The following is a 24,409-nucleotide window of genomic DNA, read 5'->3' on the forward strand; positions in this document are numbered from 1 at the left end:
CCGGTGGACCTCTTGATTCTTCCTCTCTTTTGCTGTAGGCAGAATCCACTTTAGGTGAAGTGGGCTGTCACACTAAGGGAAGTCAGATTTGAATCTATCAGACTTTTTTTCTGGTGTGTGTATGTATGTGTGCTTGCTCATGGGTGTACATCACTTTGCATGTAAAAATTTGTTTAATTTAAATTTTAAATGTTTTAGTAAACACAGGACTCCAAAATAATTATTGACTTGATAATATTATTAAACAATTGATCATAAAATAATCTAAAATTATTAAACACTGAAGTAAAAATTTGTTGTGGTGTAGTTTAATCCCAACCCTTGGGGAGGCGGGGCAGGGGGGGACACAGAAGGAGCTCTGTAAATTCAAGGCCAGCCTGATCTACAGAGTGAATTCAAGGATACTTAGAGCAACATAGTGAGAACCTGTCTCAAAACACACACACACACACACACACACACACACACACACACACACACATTTTTACTGGAAATATATATGTTAATAAGAAGTATGGGTTTTTGGGGTTGGGGATTTAGCTCAGTGGTAGAGCGCTTGCCTAGCAAGCGCAAGGCCCTGGGTTCGGTCCCCAGCTCCGAAAAAAAGAACCAAAAAAAAAAAAAAAAAAAAAAAAAGTATGGGTTTTTGTTGTTGTTATTTTTAAAATGAGACCAGGTATCGTGGATGAACTGCTGGAATAAAACGAAGTCTAGCGGGAATGATAGCAGAAAGTAAGTTTGGGGCTTAAGTTGTGTACATTACTGAGAGCTATTAAGTGATATATATTATAGAAACCATCACCTTTTCCATCTGGTAGGAGAAAGGCAGAGCAAAGTAACTGGCTTAGACTGAGCAATCTAATTCCAAAGTTGATTGTTTTCTGAAGAGCTTAACCAATTGGGGCTGAGGAAATGGCTCCCTGGCCAAAGTGCTTGCTGTGCAAACAGAAGCATCCACATTCAGACCCTTAGGACCCACACAAAAAGCTGCCTGTGATGTTCTGGAGAGATGTTCGAGGTTAAGAGCACATCCTGCTCTTCCAGAGAATACAAGTTACGTGCTTGCAACTCTAATTCCTGAGGAAGTCATCTTGATTTCAACCTCCGCCTCCACTTGCATTGGCACAGATGGAATACACACACACACACACACACACACATACACACGCACGCGCACACACACACACGCGCACGTGCACGCACACGCTCGCGCGCACACACACACACACACAGCATGTGCTCACAAGCACATTCACACAAACAATAAATAAGTAATCTAATGGGCTTCCCCAAATGTTATTTGGAAAAAGCTTTATTTAAAGATGCAATTTTGCAATGAAGACTTATGTATACCCTGAAGCTCATATATGGAGACATAAATGTGTACCTTTGAGTAGGCTTTCAAAGAATAATAAATCAGGTTCTTACTTATCTGGAGATTTTCTTACAGTCTAGGAGAATGCAAGATACAATATAGCAAAATTAGAATAAGAAAAGGAAACCCTGTAGAATCTTCACTTGTAAAGAGGAAGAGCAGGCTGTGAAGAGAAGCCAAGAGCCCACTAACCCTTTCTGCTTTCAGGCCCCTCAATTTGAGGAAGAAATATGTGAGCAGCAAAAGTTGGAAACCGATTCTCTAAATCAAACTCCTGATGTAGGCCAACAGAAAGTAAAGGCTTGGTGAAGAGCCAGGTTATGAGTCTAAAGAATTAGTTTCAGGTTTTTGGCTGTGAGACTCTCAACACCGGGCCGGTCTCAGGGCTGCACTTCCAGTTCTCTGTCAGTGAGTTATCAGAGTCCCGAGAGGACATCCTTAAAGAGCCAGGCTGTGAGTGTACGCCGTAAAACCAACACTGGGGACATGGAGGCGGGAGGGTCAGGAGTTCAAGTCTAGCCTCAGAAACATAAGGAGTGCCTGGCCAGGCTGGATTCCGTGAGACTCTACCGAACCACCCAACCCGAACACTCTAAAGTATGAAGCTGAAGATCTGGACCGAGCGTCCAAAGCGCAGAACTGTTAGCATTTGTTGGTCCCTTATGAACACATGGAAACAGAAGTTAGGGTTAAAATAGAAGCTGAATTTTCTTACAAAATGCAAATGAAGTCCCCTGTGGAAGTAACAAAGCTTTCTTTGTAGCTGTCCTACCTTTTTTGAAAAACTGAGACAGGACAGTGGCATTGGTGCCAATGCCGACCATACTTTCACCATGCACAGGTGAGTCCTTTGTCTCACCCTCAGGTGCCCAGTCCGCACCTAGCGACCCTCAACAGTGCTGATACGTCCTACAACAGAAAGGGTCACCCTACCTTGAAGGAGACCCAACTTACCATGATTAAAAGCTTTACTGTAAAATACTCTGTTCTTTTCTTAATAAGCCTATGTTCACTCCAGTTGTTTACCTGCTCCAACTCTTCGATCAGATACCCTGCAACAGCATCCACATTTACAGGAACCTCATGCACAGACATGCAGCATACTGAACTGCAATGACAGACCAGGTTCACTCGAGCCATAACCTCAGCTGCTTACAAGGAGCAGGGAGCTGGAAACTCGGTGTTGGCCAGGTATGGAGCAGCAGAGAGTGATGGCGCCACAGTGCTGTTCCAGAGGCCTCTACTATTCGAGAATGCTCCAGTCCAAAGGCAGATATGCCTGGGATGAATGTGGCAAAACCTGCTAGGGTCAAAATAAGATCCTTAACGGAAGCACTGCTCTCGTGCACCGAAGTCCTAATTAAGTAGAGTGAGTGCCATTGAATGCAAGCTCTGTAATACTCCAAGTACTGTCTGATAACCAAGCAGCTACCGAGTGTGTAATGGGCAAGTGAGTGGCGGACGTACTACTGACAGACTGGACAAAGAGATGATTCATATCACAGGCAGGACAGAGTAACTGTGAGACTTCACCTAGATACTCAGAAAGGAGCTGCATTCAAAACCGATGAGTTATTATGTTGAATATTCCAGATAATGTTTCTGGATCACGGCTGACTCTAGGTAGCACAAACTACAGAAACTGCAGGTAAGGATACTAGAACTCACCAATTACAGATCAAATCTATGTCCCTGGCTTAGTTTGTTACATGAAAAAAGAAGCAGCTCATATGTAGGGTTTAGACAACTATTTATTTCAATATTAATACTGAATATTAATATTATAATATTCACCAAGTCTATCTTGGGAGATATTCAACAGACTTAACATGATGAGGCATTCTCAGCCACGGAAAGAACCAAACTTCATCTCCAAAGCGAGTCAAGTCCTGTAACGCCTGACGTCTTACTCACTGTGCTGCATATATGGAGTAAGTTAGCACAACAAGGAGGTAGAGCGTCAGTGAACACCCTAGAGGTGTGGATTTGCCATCCCAACTCCTTCACACTCGATGATGTAAGTGTCCTTAGAGGCATCTTCCTCCTCTTCTGATTTCTTCACAGTAAATTTGGCCTGAAAGCAAAACACGAGTATGTAAGTATACATGAAGAGGACAGAGGGCAACCCTAGAATCAGGTAAGGAGACAGTTATGGGATATCAAGCCCATTTGTTGAAGAAGGTACACACATAAAAACCAAGAAACACGTGAAGAAATTCAATACTTCTTTTGTCCTAGGACCGTGGCTCTTGTTCACTGCTGTGGAGTCTGTCAAGATAGAGAATCAGGCTCCACTCCACACCCACTGACTAAGAACAGGAGACATGTGCAGCCAAGTCAAGGGCGGATTCTGAAGCATCCTCTGTGGCTAGAGAGAAGGTATCTTTTCTAAAGCATGCATCTGAACCACTTACCTGTCAGGTATGACATTATCTGCTCTCATTAAATTTTTCCTGCCAATTTAATTTTCTAAATACGTTGTAATTCAAGAAGCGAGCTCAGAAAGGGTAGATAGGGCGGAGGGTGGTGGTGACTAACATCCTTCGCCACTGAGCTCAACGCTGTAGCTCCCACTTGTTAGCTAAAGCTGGCTCTGAAATATGTGATCCCTGTGACCGTGCTCTGGAAGTGCCACCTTAAAGGCAACTGCAGTCCCTTTTAACAAAACAACTTAAGTCAAAACAACTGAATGATTTAAGATTCTGGCAAAGGGATTTCAAGTATGCCTTAACGAGCATCCTCTGTGGCTGACAAATCTCTAACATACAATTTGACGCCATTATTCTGTGGTTTTACTGACCAGCAATGTTCACAAGCTTTCAATTCCCATCTATGCAACAGTGCACAGTATAAGTGGACATCTAAAAATCATGGTCAAGTGACAAACCTGAATACAGCAAAGGAGCCAAACTTCTATGCAGTTATTTGTCTGCAGTTTCAAATTACAAACATGAAAATATGAAACACAAGCAAGAGACTGGGAGTCACTTCCAGTTTACGCCCAGACTTACGGAGCCTAAAAGATGGTCTGGTTGAAGGCTCTGATCTCACAGATGAACTATCTGTACAGAAGCACAGGAAAATAAAGACACTCTGGCACAAGTCACCCAGCAGCAAAGAGCTGGGTGTAGGAGGTACAGACACAGGAGGCTGAGGTAGAAAAGTCTTGAGTTTGAAGCCAGCCTAGACTACACTTAGTGAGACTCTTTTTCAAGAACTCCCCTGCCTCCGACCATACACACAGTTGAATAAAAACAAGAGTCACAACCCCAGTCCAGGGAACTTTCTGTTGTGTACTATCTTTATGTAAGTGGCTACAAATATACAAAGTCCTATAAAACTAAAGGCGACAGTGAATAAAACGTCAAGGGCACCAATCTATGTGATAGAAAATTATAAATACAGCATAAGTAGAAATAAAAATAAGTGAAGGGGGCTGAAGAGATGGCTAAGCACTTACGAGCACTGGCTGCTCTTATAGAGGACCCAGCTTCAATCCCAGCACCTACGGGGAGGCTCACAATCACCTAAGACTCCAGTTCCAGGGGACCACACATTCTCTTCTGGCTTCTCAGGGAACCATGCACAAATATGATACACAAACATAAATGTAGGAAAACAATTCATACATATAAAATAAAACAGAAATAAGTTTAAAAATAATGATAGGGGCTTGAGAGATGACTCAGTGGTTAAGAGCACTGACTGCTCTTAACCTGAGTTCAATTCCCAGCTTCCACATGGTGGCTCACAACCACCTAATGGGATCTGATGCCCTCTTCTGGTGTCTGAAGACAGCTACAGTGTACACATATATGTAAAATAAATAAATCTTAATAATAATAATAGTGATGATGACGACGATGACAATGACGACGACGATGATGATGATAGGATCAAGCTCAGTGGTAGCATGCTTGCCCAACACGCACAAATCATTGGTTTGAGTTCCCAGGATGATAAAACCACAACAACAAAGGGAATCAAGAATATTACAGAATAGTCAATTCACTCCTGTCTTGTGTGTAATCTACCTTCCATTCTCATCATGTTTCCTGACTTAACCGAGACCTAACCATTTCTTACCACAACAGCAGCCAAGCAGAGCAGAGGCTGTGAAACAGTGAGTGCAGAGGAAAAGCAGATGACAGGCTTTGTGCACTGACTGGGCTGTTATACCTAAGCCCTCTTCAGTTAGTGAATTATTTTTGGTGGCAGGAGTGAAGAGGGCCTTTGCGACAGGGTCTTGCTATACAGCACTGGCTGGCCTTGAAGTCCCGATCCTCCTGCATTCACCTCCCAAGCAACAGAATGATAAGACTGCACCTCTACGCCTTAAGAATTTTGTTCATTAAGAATATTGTGTCTCCCTCCACCCCTCCTCTCCCTCTGTCTTCTTCCCTGTCTGTCTCTTGACAAGGTTGCTCTGTGTAGCCCTGGCTGTCCTGGAACTAGCTCTGCAGACCAAGCTGACCATGAACCCAGACATCCACCTGTCTCTGCCTCTGCCTCTGAACTGCTGGGATTAAAGGCATACACCAGCAATGCCTTAGAGTGCGTGTGTGCATGTGTGCATCTGCACGATCGATCGGGTGTTTCTCATTCTCTTTGTTTTTTTTTTTTTTTTTGCTTTTAGGAAGAAAATTATTATAATTTAAAATATACTCTATAAAGCACAGCCTTTGCTTCTTTTTATTCTTTTCTCTTTTTTGTTTTTGAGTTCTTTTGTTTTATTCACTTGTCTTTTTTACTTGCTTTCTTGTTTTCATAAGAAAGGGGAGTTGGGGGGCTGGGGATTTAGCTCAGTGGTAGAGCGCTTACCTAGGAAGCGCAAGGCCCTGGGTTCGGTCCCCAGCTCCGAAAAAAAAAGAACCAAAAAAAAAAAAAAAGAAAGGGGAGTTGGACGTGTAAGAAGCTGGGGATCACCTGGAAGGAGATGAGGTAGAGGAAGTCTGACCAGAATATTTTATATGAAAAAATTATTTCAATTGGAAAAATAAAATGAAGAAAGAAGAATATTCCTTAGGGACTGTGTAGTTCTCTTCCATATACCTTCTGCTGTTCTTGCTGTCAGAGTCAATCTTACAGCCTAGGCTGGCCTGATGTGCTACACAGACAAAGCTGGCCTCTGACTCCCAAGTGGCAGATGGCAGGGATTTACTACCAGGCCTCGTGTGAATTCCTTTTATAATTTCAAAAAAGTTGGCAACCTCATAAAACTTGTCATAAATCTTACAGAATTGTATTACAGAGAATATAGCAGTCATGCGTGATGGATCCTGCTGTATCCAAGTACTCCATAGGCTGAGGCCAGAGGATCACAAGTTCTACTGTCTACCTAGGAAGTTCAAGGCCAGGCCAAAATATATACTGAGGCCTTGACTAATAAAACTAAACTAAAACCATGCAAAACAATAAAAAGAAATTCCAAAATAAAAAACATGCTACATTACCAGAAAAGAAGCAGCTCTATGTATTTGTAGTAATAAAGTGAGAAGCAATTTGGAAGAAAAAGAACAGTGGCTTTACTAGCCAAAGAGTATACTTTCTATAAAGAGGTTAACATTAATTTTGCAGTGAAATTTATCATCATCATCATCATCATCATCATCATCATCATCATCATCATCATCATTTTAAGAAGAGTACTGAAGAAAAGGTATGAACATGAGTTCACACAATGTTAAAGTAGAGACCTTCGCTGATGCTCAGGACTGCAACACTGTGCTGGGTGCTCAAAAACCAGGCTGCCAGCCAGAAGGCTGCCAGCACGAAGCACAGGCAGCTAAGCATGTCCTCTCTGCTCACACTACTGGCCCACAGCGTGTCACAGAGGAGACAGGAAGCAGATGCCCAGGCTGCTGAGAGCCCGCCACACAGGGAGCCCACGAGTGAAGCCAACCGTGATTACTGCTGGGCTTCCTGTCTCGTAGCCCAGTCAGTCTTTCTGACATAACACTCACCTTTGCTAGCTGTTCAGCAAAATGTATAGCGGTCTGCGTGTGGAGTGTGACTGGTCCCGTCTTTATCCTGGAAATTCCACTGGCTAGCGCCATGAAAATAATTAGCTATCAAAAAAGAACAAAGAAGAAAAAAAATCTCACAAATATGCTAATATTCAGGTTTATAAATTCTACAACTGCCCATGAGGAAAACACTACTAGAAATCAAAATAGCTTTTAAAAAAAATTAAACGAATAATTTCTCTTTTCTTTATGTTTCTAGAAGCTTTACACAGTGACACAGAGTAAGTGTTAACCAGTCTGTGGCTTGGTAAAAATGTTTAGCCAGACTGACTTTTTTCTTTGTTTTTGTTTTTTAAACACACGGTTTCTCTGTGCATGCTGTCCTGGACTCAATCTGTAGACCAGGCTAGCCTCTAACTCGCAGAGATCCATCTGCCTCTGCCTCCCAGGTGCTGACATTAAAGGCATGTGTTATCATGCCTGCCTTACAAGACTGATTTAAAAATTTATGTTTCAGAAAAAAATGAGAGCTGGATGCTGAAACACTTAACTAGACCAAATATTTCTGTAAGCTGCTGTACATGACTAGTTTTCATACTCTTCTAAAATCCCGTTTTAAAAGGTAATGAAGACTAAGGAGTTCCTAGGAACATGAACTTAGGAAGAAGGAAATGACTATACACAAGGAAAACTGTCCCAAGAAAATGGGCCCTCCTCTTCCTTCTCCATCTCTTCTTGCTTCTGAGGACCAACAGCAAGACTCCACCCACATAGGCAAGAAGAGCCCAACCACTGAGCTAGCAGGATGGAGAATGTGAGGGGAGAGAGTGAGATCTTCTCTGAACAGAGTAGTGGTCCAAACATTCAACAGCACTTCCCAATGCGAGTCTACTCGAGACGTGTGTGTGTGTGTGTGTGTGTGTGTGTGTGTGTGTGTGTGTGTGTGTGTGTGTGTGTTCAAGACTGGAAATACCTTACATTTAGACCAAGAGAATGAGACGGACTAATGTGTCTAGATACTTGATGGCATAATTAGAGAAATTTTTATGCAACATAATTATGTTCAAATCTGGTAGGGAAAAAGGTTTTGATCTGAAAAGTGTCATACCTGGTCTTGTAGATACTCGTCCACAGTGCCACCATGTCTAAGATTTGCTAACAGCATTTCAGCAGCTTCAATTCCAACCTTGTCTGCATTCACACCTAAAACAGGCATAGTAATAAAGTGACAACAAATTACTCCCAAGTCACCAAGTTTAACTGAACTGAGTAAGGTGACATATACTTGAAATCCTGGCACTTGGGAACCTACAGCAAGACTGTTCCAAGTGCGAGGCCAGCCTGAGCTAGAGTGAAAGTCTGCTCAGAAAAGCAAACCATCAAACAGTTTAACTGATGCATTAGCACTGCGGTAGCACTGTTTTCAGGATTCTGGACTTAACCAGTGCAGGAAGGGTCTCAGTGTTATTTACTCTTATGAAACTTGAGAAATGTCAATGTGTCAAAGCAAAAGTGGAGAAAAATAGGTCATTCGGTACCCACTTAAAAATGCTAATTATGGATCTAGTGAGATGGTTACATGGGTAAAGGCACCGAGGCTAAGCCTGACGATCCAAGTTCAATTCCCAGGAAACAAAATGAAAAGACAGAGCTGACTTCTAAATGATGTCCTCTGGCCTCAAGATGCTCCCCGGCATTTATTCTTAATACCACTCATGGGCTGGGATGTGTCAATGCATGAGCACCTGCCTGGCGCATGTCAGGCTCTGACTTACCCAGAACTATGAAAAAGGTACCAAATCAGAACAAAATGCAGACTGTGGAGACTGGCACAGTCAAGGGCACTGGCTGCTCTTCTGGAGTACCCACATGATAGCTCTGTGATTCTAATTCCAGGAGAACCAACATCTTCTGCTCTCCTGAGGTACCAGGCACAAAAGTGCTACACAGGCATACATGAAGGCACAATATATATATTTATTATATATGATTTAATTTTATATAATTATAAATTATATAAAAAATTTTTAAAGTCATATGCCACCATCTGGCAGCACTTTCTTGTTTTGTCTTTTTAATATTTATTTATTTTATTTATATGAATACACTGTAGTTGTCTTTGGACACACCAGAAGAGGAAGAGAGAATTAGATCTCATTACAGATGGTTGTGAGTCACCATGTGGTTGCTGGGAATTGAACTCAGGACCTCTGGAAGAGCAGTCAGTGCTCTTAACCAATGAGCCATAATTAAATATAATTTAATTTTAAAAATTATAAAAGTATCCTCTTTAGAAGTAACAGGTTATATTCTCAGATCAACTATGTAATAAAGTTTAGTCTCTTTCACTACTAAACCCAGCATTTAGGGAAGCTGATGCAAGAGGCTTAAATCTGCAGTCTGCTTGGGCTTCAGAGCAAGATACCATTTCACAAAACAACAGAACCCAAATTAAAAAATCTGCACAGGTTCTAGCTTACTTCAAGTTATGTACCTGTTTTTCTTTTTCCTACTTTTCCATACATCAAAACTCTTCAGTAGAAGGGTGAATACGAAATAAGACTCCCGGAAGTACAGAAGGTCAAACTCCAATATTCTTTAAAAGAAACCCTTGGCTACAAACAAGAATGTCTTTTTTTTTTTTTTTTTTTTTTTTTTTTTTGAGCTGGGCACTGAACCCAGGGCCTTAGCAAGCGCTCTACCACTGAGCTAAATCCCCAACCCAAGAATGTCTTAAAAACTCAGAAACTCAGAATAAGGCTAATTTTGCTTACATTCTATATCTTTACATTTACTGAACCATAAGTACACACACACACACACACACACACACACACACACACTCTTGAGGAAACTGTCCAGAAAAGCTGTACATAAAATCATCTTTGCAAGATTCCTCCTCAAACTGTTCACAGAAAAGCCCTGAGATGAGAAAACCAGACAAACCCAATGAGACAAGTGTCCTGAGCTTTTCCAAATGTCAGTACCATCAGATTTAAAAAGGAAGGGCAGGCAGAGAATTCTGTACTTAAGGCAGACTAAGCTGGGCATGGCGGTGCATGTCTGCAATCGCAGCATGGGGAAAGCTAAGACAAGAGGATTGCTAGGCTGAGCTATACAGCGATTACCAGGCCGCCCAGGACTGACCTTGTCTGAAGAAAATCAAATAGACTAATAAAGTGGAGTAAGGCCCCATAGACACGACGGCCCAAAGCTATGTGAACATAAATACACAACCAAAGCCCATTTTGTTTCAAGGCAACTTGTTTAAGTTAATGTGTGGCTGTGTCTGTTAACAAACTCTTCAGGTATAAGGCTGGCACTGTCATCCGTGGGTTTTAGGAAGTCCATGCTACAGTACTCATGGCTGAGGCATGGTTCCCACACTGCAATGCTTCAGAAATGCACATAGCATGCAGCTAAATGTTCATGACTGAGGCACCTCGCAGAGGGTGTAGGAATGACTACTTGAGATCTAAAAACTTCTCAAAATATGGAGTTGAGAAAAACGAAAAATTCGCTAACTCTAAAACAGAATTAGTTGACTCTTATCAGTCAGCAGTCTGTACTAAGAAGATAAAGATTTTCTCACTGACAACAGCATTTAAAGACCCCTTTCCTTCATGTGTACCTCTTTTGCCAAGTGATGATCCAGCAAACAAGCAGCCAGTGGATGTCTCAGCAACAATGCTACATAAGAGGGAAAAGTGTAATTACCAACACTGTAATATTCTAAATGTCATGTGAACACAACACAAGAAACCAGTTACTATTAAACAAGTCATACATCTACACCACAATAATAAAATTCCTCCCACAGACAGTAGTCACCAACAACCTCCCATCAGCCCTCATGGGGCAGGAGGATTCCTTTGGGCAAAGTTCAGGAGACTCTAAACTACTCACATGTAGAGAATGTCACCACCCTCCCCTATAAGTTATTCTGTCATTAGTGCTAGTTACAGAACCAAGTGATAAAAGGGACGTTACGCACACTTTAGTTCTGTTTTGATTTTTAAGGTAGTATTATGGTAATGAAGGCAAACACTTACTTTAAACTTTGTAAATTTCTGAACGAAATGTCTGAAATGTAAGTATCCACTAAATACTGTATTCTACACTTTAAAAAATCAATAAAGAATGTGTTTGGTTTTGGTTCTCTGTGTAGCCTTGGTTGTCCTGATACTCGCTCTGTATACTAGGCTGGCCACGAACTCACAGAAATCTATCTGCCTCTGCCTCCCAAGTGCTGGGATTAAAGGTGTGAGTTACTACCACTGTTCAGCCCAAATAAAGAACTTTTGTAAGACTTTATTTCTAACTGGCTCATAATAATATTTTAAAGACAACATTACCATACTAAATAATTATAAAGTAATTTCATACTTAAGGTTTCTTTAAAAACTAAAAATTTTCTGTTAGTGTTACTTTCAAAGATTACTTTCTGACAAGCTTAAATATTAAAGGGGACTGGAGAGAAGGCTAATAAAACTGCTCTTGCAGAGGACCTAAGTTAAGTATCCAGAACTCACTTAGGGCAGCTCACAACTGCCTGGAACGCTGGCTCCATGAGACCTGATGCCCGCCCTCTGAACTCCACAGATGCCTGCATTCATCCACATCCCACAGGAAAACACACAGACATAACTAAAGTAATAAAAATAAATCTTAAAAACTTAATGTTCACTCCAATTGTCCCTCAGTACTCATGGGGAGGTCATTCCAGCATCTACACAAGGATACTGAAATCCAAGGGTGTTTAGGTCGAGTATGTAAATGGTATCATATCAATTAGCTCACATCTGTAATCCCAACACTCGGAAGGGGAGGCACCAGGATTGCTGAAAATCTGAGGCCAGCGTAGACTACAGAGTAAGATCCTGTCTCTACAAACCAAGCATCATGCTGGGCGTGTGGCTCATGCCTGTGCTCCCGGAAAGGAAGCAGGAAGATCATGTGTTCAAGGAGATCCTTGGCTACACACAAGGTCAGTCAGGCTAAACTACTGGGACCCTGTTTGGAAAATCAAAGGCAAAAAGGGAATGACGTAACATTGGCACCAAACTTGTAAGCACACCCTCGTATATACCCCTTTAGATTACTTAGAACAGTCCTGCAATAGACATACACTTTGTCATAGCTGTCACAGTGTGCTGTTTAAGGAATGACAAGAGGGAAAAATGCCTATATGCATCTACAGTACAGTTTTTCCCCTAATACTTTTATCTGGAGTTGCTTGAAACAGATAAAGGCCCTACAAACACAAGGATCTACAAAACACATGGGGGAGGGAAGAGGAAGATGACTTTTTTTTTTTGTGGGTGTTTTTGATTTAAGGTATTATATTAATGGACAGCCCTGGCTGACTTAAAACTTGTTATGCAGATTCTGTCTAGGCTGCCCTCAGATTTGTGACCCTCCTGCCCCCCGTCTCTTGAGTGTAGGAAGCACAGCCATGTAACAACACCAAGCCTCAAACACGACGATCACTGCCCTAAACTAAGCGAATGTCCTACAACTCTTTGATGAGGACAATGACTTCAGGGTCTTAACTATTTCCACATCTGTGCTCACATGATTCCGCTGCCATTGCCGAAGGCTTGGTCCCTGGCCTCCTGCACAGGCTGGATGCTGACGTACAGATCCCGGATCTCCTTCCTGAGGCACCGCACAGCTGCCGCCGCCATATCTTTTGCCACCTATTTTGGCAAACCAGAAAAGGAGAACAAATCTGTCACTGGTTGTGGACCGTCACTTTTAGTCCTTTGAAAGTGAGTGACACAGCTTTTCCACTCCCAGACAGGGCACTAGCTTCTAAGAAACATTTAAGTGAAGACATTCAAATTAGGGTCCGGGGAACTGGAGTGTCAGCTCGGCAGTTCAGGGCACTTGCTGCTCTCAGGAGCTGGGTTCAGTTCCCAACACCCCCACATGGTGGCTCACAGCCACCTTAACTCACTTTCAGAGGACTTGACACCTTCTTCTGACCTCTGCAGAGGGCACACATGTGGTGTACATACATACATTCAGGCAAAACTCATGCACATAAAATAAATCTGGGGCTGTAGCAATGGCCCAGCAGTTAAGAACACTGACTGCCTTTCCAGAGAACCCACATTTGATACCAAGGAGCCACGTGGGAGCTCACCAACATCTATAACTCCAATCCCAAGGGACCCAACACCCTCTTCTGGCCTCAAAAGCCACTGCATATACATGAAGCATAAATATATGTGCAGGCAAAATACCCATACACATAAAAATAATAAACAATACAAAATCAAAACACAAAACAAGGGGCTGTAGATGGCTCAGGGGTTAAGAGCACTGACTGCTCTTCCAGAGGTCCTAAGTACAGTTCCTAGCAACCACATGGTGGCTCACTGCCATCTGTAATGGGATCCAATTCTCTCTTCTGGTGTAACAGCTATCATGTACTCATATAAATAAAATAAATCTTTAAAACAAAACAAATAAGTAGGGGCCGGAGAGATAGTTCAGAGGTTAAGAGCTTTGACTACTCTTCCAGAGGACCAAAGTTCAAATCCCAGTACCCTACACACATGGCAGCTCACAACCATCTGTAATTCAAGTTCCAGGAGACCTGACTCCCTCACACAGACCTATGTGCAGGTCAAACACCAATGCACATAAAAGAAATATATATATAAATCTTAAAAATAGATAAATTGGGCTGGAGAGATGGCTCAGCGGTTAAGAGCACCCGACTGCTCTTCCAGAGGTCATGAGTTCAATTCCCAGCAACCACATGGTGGCTCACAACCATCTGTAAAGAGATCCGATGCCCTCTTCTGGTGTATCTGAAGACAGCTACAGTGTACTCATATATAATAAATAATAAATCTTAAAAAAAAAAATAGATAAATTAATTTTTTTAATTAATTAAAAACCAAAAGTTCTTCCAGGCATTTGGAAGGCAGAGACAAGAACAACTCTGAATTTGAGGACAGCCTGATATGCACAGTGAGTTCCAAGTCAGCCAAGTAAGACCATGTCTCAAACAAAACAAAATAAATACGTTTCTTGGGCCATCTTGGTTGAGGCGGCTCAGTGGGTAAAGCGCCTGCTGCCAGGCCTGCTGATACAAGATAGAGCCCCAGGGCTTACACTGTGGAGGGAGAGAAATGGCTCCTGTAGGCTGACCTCTTTTACCTCTATGAACACACTGTGACAGGAGCCCCAACCCCTACCTCCACATGTGCACCATGGAATGCAGCCTAATCCCTACACTCACAAAATAAATAAAGTAAAAAAAAGAATTCTCAGGCTGGGCACGCAGCTCAGGTAGTAGTGTGTCTGACCAGCATATATAAATCCTGGGGTTTACGGGGTATGTAAATGCAAGGTCACCATCAGCTATATCAGAGATAAGTAAGTCTCTATTTTGAGAAAAACAAACTAACAACATTTTGCTAACAGAAAAATATTCAGAAAGCCTGGGCTATTCATGCTACCTTTTAAAACAAAAACCTCAAAAGAAAGAAAAATAAACAAAACCTCAAATTGTCTGAGACTCTTATTTTGAAAGAAAAAAAAGAGTACTCTCAAAATCATCAAGGTGTCTATACACTTCTAAGAACACTATGACAACTTACTTTTAGTGGCAAAACACCGGCAACGAAAGCTCTCCCATAAATCTTAGTCACAGAGCCTCGATCAGTCAGATTTATTGGGTCCAACCGTTTAACTGGTGACATTCGGACAATCACTTCACCACCCCCTTTTGGGTAATAGCCCCTAGGAAACATAGAACAAATGCATACTCAGTGACTGAGGACAGGACAGAGCTTAAGAATGCATCACAGTGACAGGAATGACACCAAAAGATAGATGATTTGTAGGAGTTCATGAAAAGCCCTATATGATATCTGCAATCTCAGATGTCAGCTCTGTGGTCTCAAGTTACACATGAGGACTGAAATTATGCCCAGAGGTATAGCTCCGAGGTAGACTGCATTCTTAGCATGTACAGCCCTGGGTTCAGTCCACAGCACCTACGGAAACCATCTTCCCAGTGACACGAGACTATCAGGTGCTCAATGGTTACAGCACAGTGACTACTGCCTAAGGTAGGCAGAACATTCTCCTCACCACAGCAACTTCTATTCTAAGTTCCGTCAACACTGGCTCTGCTAGTTTCTACTTTCTAGATCTAAAGTAGCACAGGACAGACATTCAGATTAATACTTGAGGAATATCTAAGCAGGTGAGCACTGATAAAATTAACTGTCCTGTTCATTTACTGCAGATGCTGAGAGCTGCTGTGCTTCCGCTCCATTCACAAACCTCCCCCTGGTAAGATGACGCAGTTCTCCAGCTACTTAGATTATAAGTATGATTGCAAAGAAGTTCCAGCAGATGAACAAGAGTGAATGCATTCAACAGTCCAAATAAGAAATTACTATTTTCTATTCTTAAATATGATTTCTAATTTTTATGTGAGCATGGGATAAATAACATGGACTTAAAGGTACAAAGTAGTTTACGACAGCAGACAACCTAGTTAGACTATGACAGTGTGAACGGAGGGAAGATGAAACTGGACAGCAAACCTGGGGCACTGCGACCATAACACACCAAGCTCCATGCAGAACATGTGCTTGGACAGCACAGGACAGTCTTACACAGACATCCCTAAATTCTGACTCCCCTGTGGAGTCATGTCTTTATGATCCTAGAGTGCCTCGTGCAGTTGTCCACACACCCTGATCCCTTCGCCTGTTCAGAGGAATGGATTAACACAGGAATGAATAACACTAGCTATGAAGAGCTCCTTGTAGAAATTCCCATGAAAGTATTTCTGTCAAGAAACAAACACCACTGGTAGCTGGTAAGGTCCTATAGCTCTACAGTTTATGTCCAAGCCACAAAGTATGGCTATTTTCTGTAAGAACTATATCACAAAACACAATGCATTAAGAGTATCCACGTAGCGGTTCTGTAAATCTACCATTTGCACTATTTTTGGAGCACGCAATAATGAAAAGGGGTAAGATGGAGATGGAACTCAGCGGCAGGGGGCCTGGCACACACGGCTGCGTTGGAGCCACTGCTGTCAGAAGGGAGGGGTGGGTGCTGAGGACTGAGTAACTTACCTTGTTTTAATGTCACAATTAAATGTGAAACCAAACTTCTCAGCAATTGGCTTGAAAACCTGAAAAAAATCAGTTGTTCCTTTAGCTGGCAGTATACACAGATTCGCCAAGTTCAATTAGTAAATGAGAACCGCCATGCAGTGAGCTAGTGAGCAGGTGCTGCAGATCCACAGAACAACCAAGACCCACACCAACTCTACCGTTCAAAACTGTTACATAGCTGCGTGCTTAGCGTTTACTTAAGCGGGACTGTGCAAGTCTGTGTAATAAAAACAGCAGCTCCACCCACTGGATCCTGGAGTGACTACAGGGCAGCCCTCCGGGACCCAATGGACACAGACTTAGGAGGCCGCTGGTGAACAGCCTTCCAGTCTGCATTCTATGTTCTCAATACTGTTTAATTTTATTAGATATACAGTGCTTTTTTCTCATTTCATTAGAAACACTGTTTTATGACATCCTAAGTATGCCCCAAGCAGTATTTAAAGGACAAGGCACCGGAGCAGAATTTACTGAACGATCCTCTAAGTTCTCCACCTCCTACTGCTGCGACCCTTTATACAGTCCCTCATGTCACTGTGACCCCCAACCATACAATTATTTAGTTACTACTTCATAACTGTAATTCTGCTACTGTTATGAATCGTAATGTAAGTACCTGACGTGCAGGACATCTGCTATGCGACCTCCTAAAGGGGCTGAGACCCACAGGTTAAGAACTCTAAGGCGTCATGCCCGTGTATGTTATACAGTGACAATTATAGTTTAAACAAGGCTATGTTCAAGTATCTTTAACATTCATCCTCCACTGTATCTTACATTTACTTTATATAAAGTATTGTACTGGCTAGTTTGGGGGCAACTTGACACAAGCTAGTATGATCAGAGCGGAAGGAGCCTCGGTTGAGGAAATGCCTCCATGAGATCCAGTTGTAAGACGTTTTCTCAACTAGTGACCCAGTGGGGGAGGGCCCAGCCCACTGTGGTCGGTACCATCCGTGCGCTAGTGGTCCTGGGTTTTATAAAAACAGGTTTCAAACCATGAGAAGTAAGCAAGCCAGTAGGCAGCACCCCTCCATGGCTTCTGCATCCGTTCCCGCCTCCAGGATCCTACCCTGCTTGAGCTCCTTCCTGACGTCCTTTAGTGATGAACAGTAATGTGGAAGTGTGAGCTGAATTAACCTTCTCCTTCCCAATGCTTCTTGGTCATGATGTTTTCCTCGAAGCAGTAGAAATCCAAACTAAGAAATCTTTTTCTTTTTCTTTTCCCCCTTCAAGACAGGGTTTCTCTGTGTATCCCTGGCTGTCCTGGAACTTACTACATAGATCAGGCTAGCCTCAAACTCAGAGATCCACCTGCCTCTGTCTCCTGAGTGCTGGGACTGAAGAGGTGTGCCACCAGCACCTGGCTGAAAGTGGCTTTCGTTGCACATTTCCACACACTGACCAAAGATGACAGCATCCATCAGAAAGGCAGGGCTTCAGAAGAAGACGGTGCTTAAGCCTAAAGCCTTGCAAACACATGCGACCTATGGAGACTTTTGCTCAGTTCCCCAGACTATCACATGTGTATAGGAGGGACATACCACACTACATGTCTTATGTTTTGCTGTTTTTCAAACACAGGAGTTGTGATGTCACCCAGGACAGAGTAGTTCCTAACGTGTATTTTTCCCCCAAACATTTCAAAACTGAATTTGGGGTAGGGGTGTTAAAGCACAGAGGCTATCTGTATCTAGTGCTGGGTAAGGTGCAGAAGAAAAGGAGCTTTCATGGGGTATGAAAAGGGCAGAGCTGGAAACCATTTTGGTAGTCTCTAGTGAATTTGTTCAAAACTGACAAAGGCTGGAAGCCGCTGCTCCTGTGGCCTTCAGTGCACGTTCGTCACAGAGTACAGCCACTCGGCCTTTACTGGAGGGACACTGGGTCTCAAAGTATAACTGGGGAAAAACAAAAACAGAAAACCAGATCCTGGGGCTGTCACTGGAGACTGGCCAGCAGTTTGCTTGCCTAGCATGCAGGATTCTTATGCTCACGTCGCACGAACCGGCCATGGTGGTACACACTTCAACTCTGGCCTTCTGGAGGTGGAAGCAGGGGATGAGAAGTCCAAGGTCATCCTCTGTATGTATCAACCCTAAGGCCAGCCTGGGATATAAGACCCTGTCTCAAAGGAGGAGAATCCCACCAAACTCTAAGGCTATGTACAGCATTAGTGCTTCCCGTGACACAGTGAGAGGGCAGAGCTAAGCGAGAGAACAGAGCAATGGCTGGCAGGAGCTGCGGACACAACTAGCTACACAATTTTCTCTTTTTAAATAAAACTATTCCACATCTTAGTTGTGGAAGTTGGTTCACAGATATATATTTGTATAAAATTCTTAAAACTATGTTTAAAGGAGTAAATTTAACTGTAAAGAACTAAGCCACAACAAACCCAGAGAAGAAAGAAACGACTCACACAGATTGAATATCCTCGCCTGAAAATGCTCAGAGCCAGAGTGTCTGACTTGTTCAGTCTGTAGTATTTGCACAAACACATGGGATGCACACATGAAATTCACTTGTTTCACACATTACACACAGAACCTGCATACAGTGAAGTGTGCACCCGTGCTATGACCACAGCACAACACACGGAGTTGGATGGGAAACGTCCTGCTTGTAGTATCATGTTGGTACTCAAATAGTTTTGAATTTTATACTATCTTTAAAAGCTGTATTGAGTGTCCGGGGGTGTCATGGGGGGTACTGCACCATTTGAGTGTCGGTCAAGGGGACAACTGCAGGAGTCAGCGCTGGCCTTTCTTGTGTTCTAGGCGCTGGACCCAGGTCATCAGGCTAACACAGTAAGTGCTCTTACCCAATGAGCCATCTCACTGGCTCAAATTCTGGCACACTTAGTACTTCAGCGGCACTCGACCTATACCAGTTTCCTTCCCTATAAACATGCCAATGCTAAATTAAAACAGGTGATTTATATGATAACATAATTTACATTATACTTTTAGTTCCTTAAAAAATATCTGTCAGAACACTATCTTAATTTATAATGCAAACCCTAAAGTAAACCTAATTCTGTTCCCTCTCCTACAAAGACCTAGGAAACGTGTGAACAGGATGTGCAGATGCTGCAGACATTTAAACAGAGGCCTGGGCGCCCTTACCATCATCGTGTAATCAATCTGCGGCGCCATCTCAGCGTTCGTGCCTCCTTTCAGACGGAGCTCCGACGGAGACGCAGCAAACAGGACACAGGGCATTGAGACCTGCATCAAGAGGCACACACTCCTAAGGAAAAGGCAGAGCAGCTTCACTGGACTGTCTTTTGAGTCTCAGAACAGCTGTATTTGTTACTGCATGCCAGTGTCACCTGAAGCTCAGACAGTGGAAAAGTTAGAAAACACTTCAGTGTCTGAAGGGTAAAATCCTGACTCTTACAGGAGTATTTCAAGGAGAAAGACAAAAGCAAACTGGGCTGAGGTAATAAATAAGTCAATCGTAAATGGCTTCGGCCTCTCATTTGTAAAGTCTGGGTTGAATACCCAACATCACCAAAAAAAATTAAAATAAAAACGTGGCTGGGCAGGGTGGCCCATGCCTTTAACTCCAGCACCCGGGAGGCAGAAGGAGGTGGAGCTGAGTTTGAGACCAACCTGATTTACAGTGCGAGTTACAGGACAGCCAAGGCTATACAGAGAAACCCTGTCTCCACTATCAAACCAAACCAAGAAGAATAAAACCTTCAAACTTTTTCTAAAAGTATTCTTGAAAGCAGGAGTTCATGACAATGCACTTGGGACAGCCAAGACTAGAAATATCTACCAGCCTATCCCTGGGCTGTTACTGTTACCATGCACATGTGTGATTCTAAGTGTGTGTGTGTTTGCATATGTGTATGCACAGGAGCATGCACTTGCCTACACACATACACAAATACAATAAATACATTTTTTAAAAATTAAGAGGCATAGCAGGTGGTACTGGCACACACCTTTAATCCCAGCACTTGGGAGGCAGAGGCAGGGGGACCTCTGTGGGCTCAAGGCTAGTCTGGTCCACCGAGTGAGTTCCGTTAGATTGCAGTCTTAAAGGGAACTAGAAATAGCACCTACAATCCAAAGAAATTCCTTAACATTATATAACAGATGCAGGTGTTACTACGCTACAGTCTCTATTCCTGTCTGTCTGTCCATGGTATTAATAATTCTAAAAAACCTTTTACTTGAAAGATCATTTTAAAAATCTCTATTCCTGATAAGCACTTTCATCAATTCTGTAAATATTCACTGGCATGTAGCATTAGGAAAGAAAACACAGGAGATGTAATAGATTCTCCTTAGAGATGGAGTCTAGGAGCAAACCAAGAGATGTTAGCTTACTTAAAAGCCACAGTTTGTAACTGCTGAACAACTGGCCATGATCATGCAACACTTAGAGAGTGCATGTTCTCCTGGGCAAACTTAGATTCTGAACACAGTAAGGAAAATCTCACGTTTAGAAAAGTAAGGAACCACAAAAGCTGACACAGGACAGAACTCCCAGCACTGCAGTCATAGCTAGGGATAAAATGGACTAAGTGTGATAACTACTAAAATGGGCTTTCCTGCTTGGACTCTTATACTGTAGTCTCTTAGGTGGAAATGGACTATCACCTTCAAACCCAAGGCTCTCCTTGCTAAGCTATTAAGAGGCGAGGGCTGGAGAAACCACTCTGCCAGTCACATGTGCCACAGGCCTCAGAACCTGAGGTCAATTCCTGTGACCAAGATGCTAGAAGGACAGAACTGATTCCCATAGGTTGTTCCCTGACTGATACACACATTACAAAGCATGCATGTTTATACATGTGCACTCACATGCACGTGCACACACACACACACACACACACACACACACACACACACACACAAATACAAAAAAATGAATTTTCTAAAAATTAGGAGGCATAGCCAGGTGATGGTGCCACACACCTTTAATCCCAGCACTCAGGAGATAAGGAGGGGAACGTCTATGGGGTCTATGGGTTTGAGGCCAGCCTGGTCTACAGAGTGAGTTCCAGGGTTACACACTAAAACCCTCTCTGGGGAAGGGGGGTGATTAGGAGGCAACAGACCTCAATTCTAATGTCAATTCTTACCCTTACACCAAGACCGTGGATAGATCACTTAACACCAATGGGGTCTGACTTCCTAATTTACAACACGGAAGATTTGGAATAAATGCTTTTTCTTATAGCTTCAAGTTTTATGATTGTTTCAGTTAATTTTTAGAAAGATAGCTGTGACTTTTTCTTCCCTTTTTTTTTTTTTTGTACAAAATAACAACTAATGATAAGACACCTCAAATTCTTTTCCTTGCCTTAGGAACGAACACTTTCTCCTGACAGATCTCCTTTTAAGCCCAATCATAGATCTTTGCAGAGAAGTCTACTTATACCATAAGTCAGACATCATGTGTTATTAACTATCTTTCTAAAATAATCACAATTCATTTAAAGTTATTTCTGAACTGACAAAAGGTCTATAATACAATGCATTACTCTGTCAAATTCTTTATAAACGAAAATTGCAGTTTAAGAAAAGTTACTTTAAAAAGGCATCAGGGGCTGGAAATGAACCTTGGGGGTAACATACCTGGCCAGAATGCTTGAGGCAGTGGGCTAGCACTCCAGTACCAGGGGCAAAATAAGGAAGCAGTCAGTCAAACAGCTCGCAAAAGCAATGAAACACTACTTCTTCTCGATGTTCTGTCATTGTGGGATGGTAGAGGGGTTCTTAGAAGTTTAAGATATCCATTTCCCAGGAGGCTTGGGTATGTTTTGCTGGGTTTTTTTTTTTTTCTTTTTTTCGGAGCTGGGGACCAAACCCAGGGCCTTTCGCCTGCTAGGCAAGCGCTCTACCACTGAGCTAAATCCCCAACCCTGCTGGGGTTTTGTTACTCGTGTTTTGTTTGTTTTCTGGTAGTGGGAATTGGGACTCAAGCAACTTAACCTAATCAAGCACTTATACCACTGAACTAGGCTACAGTTCTATTTCCCTAGGGAAAAGGGGCTAATCAGGACATCTGAAATTCCTAGACTAAGCATTTCCCGGCTCCTGCACAACTGGTGATTAAACCCAGGGCCTTGGACATGCAAGGCAAGCCTCCAACATTTTCTACAGTTACATAGGTATTTATTAAGACAATAAGGAGTAACCAAGTATAGTAACACATGCCTGTAATCTCATCACCTTGTGGGGGGTGTGGAACAGGAGGAGGATGAGTTCAACATCAGTGTGCATTTATAAGGAGACCTTGTTTTAAAAACAGAACAAAAAACAACCCGGAGGTAATACTGGCTACAACTAAACAAGCAGGTTTATGGTTTATATTTTAAAAGGGAGAAAACTGAACCTCAAAAGACCCAAAGAGCACTCCCTAGAAGCCAAAGAACTTATATCTGAATCCAGGTCTGAATGGAGGTTTAAGGGAGACATACCCTGCTGTCTTGGTATCTGCTGTGTGGACTCCACCTCTGATCTTCTCGGGTGTAAAGGTTATCTCTGTTGAGCCGATCTCTGCTCCCTCCAGGTGTCCGTCACACAAATCCCGAACCATTTCCAGTCCAGATAAATGCTGAGGCCTTCAGGTCATAATACTGCGTCAAAACGTGTCTGATCAGACTGCCTATACCCCACTCTATGACACAATTACAAAAGCAATGGCCAGAGAGCAAGGTGATATCTCCCACGGCAGAACTTTGTCTTGGGTTTTTAATGCACTTGGACTCACTGCTTAGAGGCAACTTCTCAAAGCTTTCAAGACTGGTTATTTGGGTTACAGTGGTAAACTGTTGCTGGAGAGATGGCTCAGTGAGTAAGAGCACTGGCTGTTCTTCCAGAGACTAGGATTCAGTTTCTAGAACCCACACAGCAGTTCACAACTATCTGTGACTCCTGGTCCAGAGGATCGGACACCCTCATACAGATATACATGCAGGCAAAACACCAATGTACATAAAAAATAAAGATTTTTTAAAAGGTAGTCTAAAACTACCCAAAAGCCACCGATCTTGCTTGAATTTCACTCAATAACCAAGCTGTGACACCTGTGCAGCCTGAATTATGTTCGCTTCATCCCCTAAATCCCCATGTTGAGGCCTCTACCCACACAAAATGTGCCCATTTAAATAGGCCCGTTAAAGGTACAATTAACTTAAAGGGAGGCTATTAGGGTGTGCGGTGATACAATTTGACTGCTGTTCTTATGAAAAGGGAGACTGAGAACGGAGGGATAGGGATGTAGTTCAGTGGGTAGAGCGCGTGCACAGCATGGAGGAGGCCTTAGGTTTCATCTCCAGAACCACACAAACTGGACATGGTGGCACACAGTTGTAATTCTAGCATCTGAGAGGTGGAGGAATCAAAAGTTCAAGGTTAGTCTTCCTAGCTAAGGAGTTCGAGATTACCATGGACTAGATGATATCTTGCAATAACAACAACAACAATGAACATACCAGTGGCAAGACGCACGGACAAACTACCCTATTTCAACCGGTCCTAAGAACAACTTGCGGCCTGCCCTATGGACAGAAAAGGAGGGCGAAGGCTGCACTCTGAATGCTGCCCGGGGCCTCCTCCGCCCCACAACCCAGGCTCCGATCTCGGTACCCCCATACCCTCTACCCAAACTCCCCCCCGGCCCGCGATACCTGAGGCCGGGCGTGCTGCGGCCTGCCCGGATCTTCTGCACGCGCAAGGGGAGACCCAGGAGGCAGCTCAGGGCGGTGGAGACCCTGAGGATCTGGCCGCCCTGCAGAGCACCGGGGTGAAGAAACAAGAGAGGTTAAATAGAGGCCCCGCCACAGCTCGCCCGGGCCCCACACAGCCTCGCACTCACCCCTTCCATGATCCCGCCGTCCACCTCCACCCGCTGCCCCTCCATTGCCGGCGCGTCTGAGCCTGGCCTGC

The 24,409-nt window shown here is 43.1% G+C and overlaps 1 protein-coding gene and 1 long non-coding RNA gene across 5 annotated transcripts; one reads left to right on the top strand and one right to left on the bottom strand.

Moving 5' to 3' along the window:
• Positions 1-3,108: 3,108 nt before the first annotated feature.
• Rtca (RNA 3'-terminal phosphate cyclase) lies at positions 3,109-24,409 on the bottom strand. 4 transcript variants are annotated; one of them, XM_087620474.1, is made up of 11 exons: positions 24,339-24,409; positions 24,151-24,251; positions 22,939-23,082; positions 19,625-19,726; positions 16,458-16,516; positions 14,958-15,099; positions 12,916-13,040; positions 10,973-11,031; positions 8,450-8,544; positions 7,339-7,443; positions 3,109-3,449 (listed from the first exon to the last, which is right to left on the bottom strand). In XM_087620474.1, the coding sequence occupies exons 4-11, from the start codon at positions 19,718-19,720 to the stop codon at positions 3,348-3,350; spliced, it is 783 nt and encodes a 260-aa protein (XP_087476600.1). In that variant the 5' UTR covers positions 19,721-19,726; positions 22,939-23,082; positions 24,151-24,251; positions 24,339-24,409; the 3' UTR covers positions 3,109-3,347. The 4 variants fall into 4 exon arrangements, with proteins under 4 accessions (XP_087476600.1, NP_001004227.1, XP_087476605.1 ...); NM_001004227.1 differs by having other exon boundaries at positions 19,625-19,748; positions 24,339-24,397; XM_087620479.1 differs by lacking the exons at positions 24,151-24,251; positions 24,339-24,409 and adding an exon at positions 23,956-24,021 and having other exon boundaries at positions 22,939-23,097.
• LOC134485678 (uncharacterized) lies at positions 15,480-19,957 on the top strand. Its single transcript, XR_015676808.1, has 2 exons — positions 15,480-15,568; positions 19,556-19,957. It is a non-coding gene; the product is annotated as an uncharacterized LOC134485678 (long non-coding RNA).

The sequence above is a fragment of the Rattus norvegicus genome, chromosome 2 (assembly GCF_021556685.1).
Source record: "Rattus norvegicus strain SHRSP/BbbUtx chromosome 2, alternate assembly SHRSP_T2T, whole genome shotgun sequence".
NCBI classification, from domain to species: domain Eukaryota; kingdom Metazoa; phylum Chordata; class Mammalia; order Rodentia; family Muridae; genus Rattus; species Rattus norvegicus.

Bases quoted from the DNA above. Each gene is read 5' to 3' on its own strand.
- Rtca (NM_001004227.1), bottom strand. From the start codon at position 24,383: ATGGAGGGGCAGCGGGTGGAGGTGGACGGCGGGATCATGGAAGGG. The intron at 24,252-24,338 runs GTGAGTGCGAGG...GGTGCTCTGCAG, and splicing joins ACGGCGGGATCATGGAAGGG to GGCGGCCAGATCCTCAGGGT. The intron at 23,083-24,150 runs GTATCGCGGGCC...TATGACCTGAAG, and splicing joins CGCAGCACGCCCGGCCTCAG to GCCTCAGCATTTATCTGGAC.